The sequence below is a fragment of the Sorex araneus genome, chromosome 1, assembly GCF_027595985.1.
Source record: "Sorex araneus isolate mSorAra2 chromosome 1, mSorAra2.pri, whole genome shotgun sequence".
In the NCBI taxonomy this organism is placed as follows: domain Eukaryota; kingdom Metazoa; phylum Chordata; class Mammalia; order Eulipotyphla; family Soricidae; genus Sorex; species Sorex araneus.
The window spans coordinates 74,498,085-74,510,307 of NC_073302.1; the positions used below are offsets into that span (position 1 = coordinate 74,498,085).

Below are 12,223 nucleotides of genomic sequence, written 5' to 3' on the forward strand. Positions count from 1 at the left end.
TTTTTCATTTAACATATAGGTTAAATTTGCTTGTAATAATGACAGTTTAATGTTTGAAGAATTGTGGTAGTTAATGGGTTTTTTTTATCAGCTTACCTGGTTTGTTTTCCTGAGTTGTTAAATTGGTGTGAATAAATTTTTTGGGGGGGCAGGCCTTTTGAATCTGTAATCTCTAGTGATAAGGTGATATGTTTTCCCGCTAATAGTCATAATTTGTTTCCTTCTCCCCCTTCTAAAAAAATAGCTTTGTTTAATGATTTTCTATTTTTCTTTTCAATTTCATTGAAGTCTATTGTCTTTTTTTTCCTACTTGATATGGGTTTATTTTGCTCTTACTATGTTCTTGAGATAGACATTCTGATATTCTTGAGAGGATGGGAGTATTCTCTCCCAAGTGGTGCTTGTGAGACCTTGGGTCTCTGTTCTAGAACAGGAGGCTGTAGTCACTCTTGAGCTCTCCACTGGTCTTCAAGTGCCTTCAGGAACACACTCAGAAATGCTCAGGGACCTCCCAGCTACAACCTGTAATATTCAAGAAGCTATGTGGTGCTAGTAATTGAACCCGGACCAGTCCTGGTAGGCGCCCTAAGCCCTTGTTGTACCACCTCCCTGACCCAAGGTGAGATGTCTTTTTAATGTATGCACTTCCTATTCAAAATTTCCTTGTCACTGCTTTTAACTCTTAACCAGTTTTAATATTTTGTACTTTTATTTTCATAAATAAACGGTAACAGTAATGTGCTCTTCATGTTCCTGGAGCGAGCAGATGCCATTGGGCTATACTAGCACTCGACAGGACAAATGGAGACGTTACTGGTGCCCACTCAAGCAATCGATGAGCAACGGGATGACAGTGATACAGTGACAGTGATTTTCATTTAGTTTATTGTGTTGGATTTTTCTCCCCAACTAGAGACTACAGTAGTTTTATGCCTTACATTCTTTTGGGTATTCAGGTTGTTTTAGCAAAGAGCACTCACTCATTGGGAGCTCTCCCATCCAAGAGGCTGATACTGAAGAAAAATTCTAGATCCTGTGAAAAGGACTTTAAATGGTGATTGATCTCCCAAACCTTGGCTTTAATGATGGGTATCCTTGATCCTTTTACATCAGTTGAATTTTAGTCTTAATATTCCTGTAATGTAATATTCTCTCAATAAATAAAATCGCAATTTAAAACAAAGATTGAGGGTTGGAGAGATAGTACCAAGGTTAAGGTGTATGCCTTGCATGCCACTTGACCCTGGGTTGATCCCTGGAACCACATTGTTCATTGAGTAGCCCTGGGGCAGGTATTAAAAATCTATTTTGCAATGATGTGAGGGTTAAGGAAACCACAGTATATTTTTAGTGAAATCACCTAGTGAAAACTATATACCCTGTAGATAGGTGAGTAGGCATTGAATGTAAACAGGGCCAGTTAAGAACATAGATGATAAAATACTATTTGTGGCATCTTGGGGGAGGAAATCTCTGCTGTCCTAAAGAATTCATTTTTCTCTAATTTACATTTTGAATCATAATAAAAATACATAGTTTTTGTTAAAGCGTGCAGTTTAAATCTGTTACTATAAAGAAATGCCTTTCATGGCAGAAAGAATTTGTTGAATGTGTAAGTGTATATATATGTGAGTCAAAATCTTAAATATGTTTTAGAATTATTAATAGCTTTAATTAAAAATCCACCTTACATGATCTGGGTTTTTTTAAAGTAATGTGATTATAAGTAAACACAAACTTATAGATTTATGAGGACGACTATTGGGTATTAATTATAATAGTATTGAACAAAAGTAATTGAATTATTTCATATTAGTAGGTGACTTTATCACCACTTTTCTTACTGTTTATTGAAAGTATCATATACTACATGACTTTCAGCTTTTCGCTATGGTGTGAAGTACGTATATGCTTCCTACAAATATTTTAAAATCTCTTTGGCTTTTTAGCAGTTTATTCAGCAATTCTTGAATGATAATTATATGCTGTGCACTACTTTAGTTCTCTGGGATATATCAGTGAGCAAAGATAAACATAATCTGGTGGGAATGCCAAGTCTAATTCTAGCTAGGATACATTTTATTTTAGTGAGGAAAACTAATGTTTATAGCTTGTTTGCATTCTAAAACAATATAGCTCTAAAGGAAAGATGTTCATAAATAACAATCCATTTTTGTTTTATTTTAGATTGAGGAACTTCAGCAAGCACTAATAGTAAAACAAAATGAAGAGAATGACCGACAGAGGAGGATAAGTAATACCCGCAAAATGATAGAAGATTTGCAGAATGAACTAAAGAACACAGAAAACTGTGAGAATCTTCAACCCCAGATCGATGCCATTACAAATGATCTGAGACGAGTTCAAGATGAAAAGGCATTATGTGAAGGTGAAATAATTGACAAGAGAAGAGAAAGGGAAACTCTAGAGAAAGAGAAAAAGAGTAAGTTTTATTGAACTTATTGAAAATATGTTCATAAAATGGAGATTAGCTTTGCTGGTGAGCTTGCATCTAATCCTGAGAACGATTTTTAAAATGTTCATGCCACCTTGTTGAGGAAGCTCAGTTCAGTTCTTCTAGTTTCTTACCCCAGTTTCATACATCTGCCATGTTCCATGGTTTGTCACTGACTAACATTGTTGGACTAGAACAATTGATTTATTCCTTTCAAAGTACTTTGCTTTATTTCCTTTGCGGAGTCACTTAGTTTTTCTCAAATCAAGTTCTGTTCTCTATTTTCTTGTCCTTTGAAACTTGTTCCATTTCATTCATCTTTGCTTTTCTTCCTTGCATAAGATGAATTTCTGAGCAGATACCTGAAAAAAAATCTAAAGTTTTCCCATTCTTTTATATATGACTTACTATAGCTTTAAGATCATCTTTTATATCAGGAGTTTGGAAATTTAGTATAAGAATTCTCTGGGGCAGATCTTTGTAACAGTGCTAACATGTGCTGAGTGATAGTTGTAACTTTCAGATCTAAGGTTAACGGATTATAATGAATATTAATATATACTATATATATATATGACATATTAGTATGATAATGGATTATAGTAGATTTTTTACTAAGTTGTCAGTGAAGCAGTACTTTGTTCTATTTTCCAATTTTAGATGTGGATGATCATATTGTACGCTTTGACAATCTTATGAATCAAAAGGAAGATAAGTTGAGACAGAGATACCGTGACACTTACGATGCAGTTTTATGGCTAAGAAACAATAGAGACAAATTTAAGCAAAGAGTCTGTGAGCCCATCATGCTCACGGTAAGAAAGTTTGTTCACATCTGTTTTGTTATCATAAATTTCAAATTTATAAATTTTTTTGTTTCAAGAACTCTTTTGATTCTACTAACACGGCATCTGGTATGCCACTGAATTTATACCTGAATCTTAAAGAACCTTAACCAATAAAACTGAATTGTTTTTTAATTTATTGTAGAAAAAAGCAACAACTGTTAATACAGTTCTAGGATTAAACCTGATGAGATAACAAAGTTGCAATATTAATATCAGTACATCTAGAAAATAAACTTATGTGAACATTATAATATCTGATTGCAGGGTTGTAAGACCTTGTATAAGAATTTATTAAGCTTTTTGTTGCTTTGCACTGTCTAGATATTTCCAGATTCATGGTGTGGGTGAGTCAACGGAGTGGCAGAGGTGGTTGGTGGGTGGGGCTGCTGGAGCTTCTGAAAGTATGGGGTTGGGGTGTGGGGTATAGAGGCTGCCCACCCAAACTCTGGAAAAAACACCAGAGTTTTCAGTGCCAGCACCCATACCTGAAATTACTTGGAGTTTGGTGTTTCTGCAGAGAATATTCATGAGGTGGCGGAGTTGAGCCCTTGGTGTAGCTGTGGTGGTCGGGGTGGGTGCCTCTGCTGAAGCCTTGGTTTGGTGGGTATTAACTAGAGTGGTAGCACAGCGAGTAGGGGCTTTGCCTTGCACGAGGCCGTCCCAGGTTTGATTCCTCCATACTTCTTGGACAGCCCGGCAAGCTACCGAGAGTATCATGCCCTCATGGCAGAGCCTGACAAGCTTCCCGTGGCGTATTCGATATGCCAAAAACAGTAACAAGTCTCACAATGGAGACGTTACTGGTGCCCGCTCAAGCAAATCGATGAGCAATGGAATTTTATACTTAAAGTATATATTTCTCTAGATAAAATTATTTTACTTTAAAAACTAAAGGACCGGGGCTGGAGCGATAGCACAGCGGGTAGGGCGTTTGCCTTGCACGCGGACGACCTGGGTTCAATCCCCGGCATCCCATATGGTCCCCCAAGCACTGCCAGGAGTAATTCCTGAGTGCAAAGCCAGGAGTAACCCCTGAGCATCGCTGGGTGTGACCCTAAAAGCAAAAAAAAAAACCAAAAAACTAAAGGACCAAAGCGATAGGGCAGCAGGTAGGGCATTTGCCTTTCATTGGCCAACATGGGTTCAACCTCATAGTGCCCCCCGTGTCTCACCAGAAGTGACCCCTGAGCACCACTAGTGTGGGAAAAAATAATAATAATAATGTTACTCATAATTAAAATTTGCTTCATGTAATTTAAGAGTTCTTGCTGGATTATTTTTTGTAGAAAAGAATTCAGGAATCACAAAAAGTTGTAATTTTTGAGATCATGTTTGTGGTATGTCTCATTAAAATTATATAGTGTTTTGGCTTATATATATGTTAGCAAAGTAATTTGCATAAAAATATGTTTACTTTTTGCTCAAGTATTATTAGAATATTTTTACCAGATCAGGAAGGTAATACTTAATTTGGTTATAGACATTATTACTTTAATTTATCTGGAAGGATTGAAAGAAAACATAAGAAAAAGAAAAACATGTATACTAAGTTAGCTTGCAGATGTAATTGTTGACTGGTTTTTATCAAATGACAGTCTCAATAGTAATTCAGAGTGCTATTAGGTTTGGCTTCCATTGTCAGTTGATTTTCTAAGAGTAACCTATCACCAGGTTGGATTATAGCTAGCCTGTACTGTCTCTTTGAAATAGAGACAAACTCTGCTAAAATTACCTTCCCCTTTCCTGCTTCCCTCTTCCTTTTTAAACCCACAGAGACCCTTCAAAATATAGTAGAAATGGGGCTGGAGCGATAGCACATCGGGTAGAGCGTTTGCCTTGCACGAGGCCAACCCGGGTTCGATTCCCAGCATCCCATATGGTCCCCTGAGCACCGCCAGGGGTGATTCCTGAGTGCAGAGCCAGGAGTAACCCCTGTGCATCGCCGGGTATGACCCAAAAAGAAAGAAAGAAAAAAAGATATAGTAGAAATGTTACCACTATAGGCAAGTTATTGGTTCTTTATAAAATTAAATTTTCAATCATACATGATTTGTCAATTAGTCTGTTTTGATGAGTTAATTTTTAAAATTCCAATCTAGAATCGAGATGTGTGTACAATTTATTTATAGTTGTACTCTATAAATATAATAGAGTATAAATTTTTTTGCTTTTGGGGTCACACCCGGCAATGCAGAGGAGTTACTCCTAGCTCATACACTCAGAAATTACTCCTGACAGTGCACAGGGGGCCATATGGGATGCTGGGAATTAAACTCTGGTCGGCCAAGTACAGGGCAGACACCCTACCTGGATGTTTGCTATCGCTCCAGCCCCTGGAACATAATTTTATTGTATTAAGTGAATATAATAGAAAGATCAGAGTGAAAAAAGAACAAAATTTTCAAAGATATCCTTTTACCTACTTTCAACACTCAGTTCCTGTCTATAATGATCATTTCCTACTATTATTGTCATACTGGTCCCTTCTGACTGTCCTTTACCCCACGCAAACTTGTGGCAAGCTTCCAAACCATTAACCAGTCCTCCTAGAAGTACTTTTCAAGTCATGGCTTTTTACTATGTACGAACATTTCTGGGTAATAAGGCTAAGTAGATGTTTTAAAGTACTGCCTCTAAATGCAGTTTTCTCTGTTTTGGTCTTTTTTTGTGTGTACTAAATTTAATGAAATAAGATTTTAAATATAATTGTAAATATAGTTGTATTCTAGTAATCAGTTTGAGCTTCCTGAAAATTGGCTTATTTTTATTTTTGTTTTGTCTAGATCAATATGAAAGATAATAAAAATGCTAAATACATTGAAAATCATATTCCATCAAATGACTTGAGAGCTTTTGTATTTGAAAGTCAAGAAGATATGGAGGTTTTCCTTAAAGAGGCAAGTATTGATCACCTTAATACTTGGACTGGATACTTTTTAAAAAATTTGAGCTAGAAAAGTGATTAATGATAATAAGTAACTTGTGTAAAAAAATCTCTTTTGCTAATTTCTTTCCCTTTTATACCAGTATTATCCAGTGAGTTCATTTTATGAGAGAAAAAAATCATAATTTTATCTGACATTTTAGAATTATCATTTGAGGTTAATATGAAGAGTAATTTGTCACTTTTGAAGAGATAGAAATTTAATGTGATGGTTTTTGGATCAGATATCCTCTTTGAAAATATATTAAAACAAGCTGAGCTTTTCTTTCAAGGGGAAATCAGTATTATATTGTTTATCAATATAAATCCTCTGTTTAAAGAATGAGAATCTTAAAGGCCACTCAATACCTCTATTGCAAACTATAATACCCAAAAGGAGAGAGAACAAAAGGGAATTCCCTGCTGCAGAGGCAGGGTGGGGTGGTGCGGGGGTGGTGAGAGGGATGCTGGGATCATTGGTGGAGGTGAATGGGCACTGGTGGAGGGATGGATAAATAATCACTGTATGAGTGAAATGCAAACACAAAAGTTCATAAGTTTGTAACTACATCACAGTGATTCTCTAATAAAAAAATTTTTGAAAAAAAAGAATCTTAGAGCTAGGGATTTTTTTTTTTTTTTTTTTTTTTTTTGGTTTTTGGGTCACACCTGGCAATGCACAGGGGTTACTCCTGGCTCTGCATTCAGGAATTACTCCTGGCAGTGCTCAGGGGACCATATGGGATGCTGGGAATCGAACCCGGGTCGGCCGCTTGCAAGGCAAACGCCCTACCCGCTATGCTATCACTCCAGCCCCAGAGCTAGGGATTTAGATACAGCTTAATGGTACTACCTTGCAGGTGTGAGGCCCTAGGTTCACTCCCTGGCACCGCAAAAAAAAAGAAAAAGAAACACTTATTTTGCTTGAAAGACCCACTGTCTTAGCCTCTAAGTCACTTGAAAGGCAGACTGGTTTAATAGTCACTGTCATTGTCATCCCGTTGCTCATCGAGTTGCTCGAGCAGGCACCAGTAACGTCCCCATTGTGAGACTTGTTGTTACTTTTTTTGGCATATCGAATATGCCACGGTAGCTTGCCAGCTCTCCAAGAGGGGTGAAGGAAGCAAACCCGGGTTTAATAGTAGTTGAGAATATACTCTACCTGAAGATTGCTAGGGTATGAATTTTGGTTTTGTAGCTCACTTGAGCAAGTTGCCTAAATATTTTGTACCTTAGTTTTCTCATGATGAAATATTACCTGTCTCAAAAGATGGTTATAAAAGTTTCATCAGTTTATAAAGTTTTTTACTTTGCTTTGTTTTTGGGCCACACTGACTGTTCCAGGAAGCACTACTGGCTTTGCTCAGGAGACCATGTAGGTTGCCAGGGATTGAACCCAATTGACTGCATGCAAGGCAAGAGCCCTCCTCTGGTGTGATCAGTGAAAGAGTATTTAGACAGATCTCATTTTATAGCTATATGTCTGTATGTTACAAACCATTTATTGCTAGCTATATATTTATCAGTGAGATTCCTTTCTGTTTAGCATATGCCCTCTACTTCTTTAAAAGCTTCAGAGATAGAGTATGGCGAGGTGTTTGTTGCAGAGGATCTTAAATGGTACTTGGAATACCCAGGGCCCACATCAGAAATGTTCAGCTAGCTGGGCTAGCAGTTCAGTGCAGCACCCCAGGAGGCCACACTGCTTTGTCTCTTAGGTGCTGGGGGTGCCGTGGCCACCCCAGAGGTGTTTGCAGACAGGGGTGGGTGCATGCAAGGCAAGTGACTTCTCCGCTGTATACTCCTCCCCTCCCCTGTCTTGTCTTTTAAAAAAAAAACAGAGTTGGTATATTGGAAGGGTTTTGTTTGTTAAAGGTGAATAAAACAACTATCAAACACCTGAAATTGGATGAAAAGGTGTAATATCAAATGTGACCGTAGTGAACAGAGAAAGCTGGTGGATGTTTGAGAAGAGTGTCAATATTTGCATGAATTATTTTTCCTATGCGGTTCACTGCAGATGGGTGCTGTTTTATGCATTCATGTAGAGAAAACTTGTTTGCTAACAGTGGGTATAATTGCATATGAGCAAATGTGAAAATCACATGTAATGATTAAATTGTCCCCGAATAAATCAATTGCATGGAACAGATTTTTATTCTAAACCAGTAGTAAGGCAAAACAGATAAAATTTTTGTTTTTGTAACCACGTGTTAGATAGACTTTGAGACTGAAACTGTCCTGTTCAACATATTCATTTATGAACTATTAATGATTTTAACTACTCTTTATTAGTTTGCATGGTGTAGAAAAAGCTTTTTCTTCCTTTCATTATACAATCATAGAATTTTGGTTTTATGTCTTATAATGTCTTATTAAATTCTGAAATTGCCATAAACTTGATTATTGAGACCTTTGAGTTGACCTGTATTCCATTGCTATGTTGGTATTGTATTTTTAGCACAGCTTTTTTTTTTTTTTTTTTTTTTGGCAGAGCGAGATTTGATTTTTACAGCTAACCTTTTTTTGCCATAGAGCCCTAGTTCTTTTAGAAACCAGAATTTTGGTACTGTATGTGCTCATTGCTACTGATATTGCTTATAAGACCTCATATACATACACTTACGATCTATATTTATTTTTTTAAATAAATTTATTTATTTTTAATTAATGAATCACCATGAGGGTACAGTTACGGATTTATACACATCTGTGCTTATGCTTCCCCCATACAAAGTTCGGGAACCCATCCCTTCACCAGTGCCCATATTCCACCACCAGTAAACTCAGCATCCCTCCCATCCTCCCCAATCCCATCTCCCCCCCACCCCACCCTGTCACTGTGGCAGGGCATTCCCTTCTGTTCTCTCCCTCTAATTAGCTATTGTGGTTTGCAATAAAGGTGTTGAGTGGCCACTGTGCTCAGTCTCTAGCCCTCATTCAGCCCGCAACTCCCTTCTCCCACATGGCCTTCGACTACATTATAGTTGGTGATCCCTTCTCTGAGTTGCCCTTTCCCCAGAATGTGAGGCCAGCCTCCTAGCCATGGAGTCAACCTCCTGATAGTTGTTTCTACAATTCTTGGGTGTTAGTCTCCCAGTCTGTTATTCTATATGTCATAGATGAGTGCAATCTTTCTATGTCTGTCTCTCTCTTTCTGACTCATTTCACTTAGCATGAAACTTTTCATGCCGATCCACTTAAATAAAAAATTTGTGACCTCCTTTTTTCTAACAGCTGCATAGTATTCCATTGTATAGATGTACCAAAGTTTCCTCAACCAGTCATCCGTTCTAGGGCATTCGGGTTTTTTCCAGATTCTGGCTATTGTAAACAGTGCTGCGATGAACATACATGTGCAGATGCCATTTCGATTATACTTTTTTGCCTCTCTGGGATATATTCCCAGCAGTGGTATTGCTGGGTCAAATGGGAGGTCAATTTCTAATTTTTTGAGAATCGTCCATATTGTTTTCCAGAAGGGCAATGTATATTTATTTTTATGATTAGAGAACAAGAGAGTGAAAGTACACTGTGTATTCATACTGATACTCTCATTTACAATCCAAATAAAGGGTGCCTTGTCTACTTTTTGCATACTTGTGTTTATTTCTATAGCACAATGAAAAGTTGTCCTTATCTTCAGTGTGTATTTGTTCATTTGTGCCACCATGGAATTTTTCCATTCCATCATTTTATCATGCCTTAATTTCTCTCAGCATTATTTTGTTTCAGAAATTAAAGTCTTGGAATCTTTTTTCCCCTCCCCATCTTATTATTTTACAAAGTACTCTGTGGTCTTTATTCACTTGAGGTGGGTGAGATTAGACCACACCTGGTGGTATTCAGGGATTGTTGTGGCTCTGTACTTTGAGGTCACTCAGCTTCTCAGTGGAACATGTCGTGCTGGGAATGGAACCTGGAGCTCCAGCATTCAAAGCATGCACTCCCGTCCTTTGAGCTGTCTCCCTGGCCATTGCTTCTGTCAGGCTTAAGTACATTGCTGAGTACTGCCAGGACAATATTGAAGAGGAGTGATAAGATCCCTGTTGTTCCCAGTCCTTAGGGAGAAAGATATTCCGTGCTTAAGTATTTAGTATTATGTCTGCTCAACAATTTTCATTGAAGCCCTTTGTCAGGTTGAGGAAGTTTTCTTGTATTCCTACTTTGCTGAGTTTCCATAATGATTGCCTGTTAAATTTTTCTTTTCATCATCAACAGAGATGATTATATGACTTTTGTATCACTGTATCACTGTCGTCCCGTTGCTCATCAATTTGCTCGAGCAGGCACCAGTAACGTCTCCATTGTGAGACTTGTTACTGTTTTTGGCATATCAAATACACCATGGGTAGCTTGCCAGGCTCTGCCATGCGGGTGAGATAGTCTTGGGAGCTTGCTAGGCTGTCCGAGAGGGGCGGAAGAATTGAACCCGGGTCGGTTGCATGCAGGGCGAATGCCCTACCCACTGCACTATGAGTTTTGTACCTTAATACATTTAATTCGTGAATGTCATGCCAGTGTTGCATTCCTGCGATAAACTAGTCACATTCTGCTTATATGTTGCTTCATCTTGTTTACTGATAGGTACTTTGTTAAGGATTTTGTTATATTTTCATGGGGATATTAAGATGTTCTGGTTAGGTTTGGATATCAGGATTATACTGGTGTCATCATATGATATTTGGGTGATGGATGGGGGAGTGGCATACCGTACTATATGCAGAGTTTACTGCTAGCTCTGCCTTCAGGGGTCACTCCTGAGGAGCCTTCAGGGACCATATGCGGTGCCAGGGTCTCTTAGAAGCCAAGTGCCTAACCCTCTGTACTGTCTTTCCAGCCCCATAAAATGACTTGGGAAATGTTCCTCCTTTCTTTTCATCCTGAAACTTTAGTATTACTGCTTCCTTAACTTGACAGAATTTATCATTAGCTATTTCTAAAAAGGGGATTGGGGACATAGCTTAATGGTAGGATATTTTTCTTGCAAACATGTGTCTGTGGGTTCAATCCCCAACACTACAATAAAGGGAAAAAAGGAAGGAAGGGAAGAAAAGATCACAGAAAAAAGTTTTGTTGTAAATAGGTCTGGGAAGATAACTCAGCGAGTATGGTGCTTGCCTTGCAAGTGGCCAACCCAGGTTCGATTCCTGGCATCCCATATGGTCCCCCATGAACCAGTAATAATTATCAAGTGCAATGCCAGGAGTAACCCCTGAGCATCACCGGTATAGCACACACACCCAAAAAATATTTTCTTGTAAATATTATAATATATTTTTATTTCTAAGTTTGTAATCATCCCAGGAATGCCAGCAATATTGTTTAAAATAATTTTTATGGCTAAAGACAATAGTACAGCCAGTAAGATGCTTGCCTTGCATGCATCAGACCCTAGTTTGATCCCCAGCACCACATATGTTCCCCTAAGACCCACCAGAAGTGACCCCTGAGTGACATCCAGGTGTAGTCCTTCCCCAAAAGGGTTTTTTTTTTAATTGATAGTACATGGTAATTAAAATGGCTCTCTCTCTCTTTTTTTTTTTGTCCAAATATTCAGGTTCGTGACAATAAAAAATTAAGAGTAAATGCTGTTATTGCTCCAAGGAATTCATATGCAGATAAAGCGCCTTCAAGACCTCTGAATGAACTGAAGTAAGTCTGGGTTAGTTATCCTTAGAACTCGTTACAATCACTGTATCACTGTCATCCCGTTGTTCTTTGATTTATTCGAGTGGGCACCAGTAACATCTCTATTCCTCCCAGCCCTGAGGTTTTAGCAGCCTCTCCTTACTCATCTTTCCCAACAATTGGAGGCTTTTTCAGGGTCAGGGGAATGAGACCTATCGTTACTGTTTTTGGCATATCGAATATGCTACGGGTAGCTTGCCAGGCTCTGCCCGTGTGGGTGGGATACTCTCGATAGCTTGCCGGGCTCCCTGAGAGTTATGTGTATATTACTCTCTATGATTTGTTGCCTACTGTCTGAACTCCATC

General features: G+C 38.2%; 1 protein-coding gene across 2 annotated transcripts in view; it reads left to right on the plus strand.

Annotated features, from left to right (window-relative positions):
• The window catches only part of SMC5 (structural maintenance of chromosomes 5), a 75,544-nt gene that overhangs the window by 35,200 nt on the left and 28,121 nt on the right, over positions 1 to 12,223 (plus strand). For both annotated transcript variants that reach the window (XM_004600117.2, XM_055140615.1), the window contains 4 exons: positions 2,188 to 2,443; positions 3,116 to 3,270; positions 6,087 to 6,200; positions 11,787 to 11,881. In XM_004600117.2, coding sequence (XP_004600174.1) covers positions 2,188 to 2,443; positions 3,116 to 3,270; positions 6,087 to 6,200; positions 11,787 to 11,881 — 620 coding nt within the window. The remainder of the gene's footprint in view (positions 1 to 2,187; positions 2,444 to 3,115; positions 3,271 to 6,086; positions 6,201 to 11,786; positions 11,882 to 12,223) is intronic.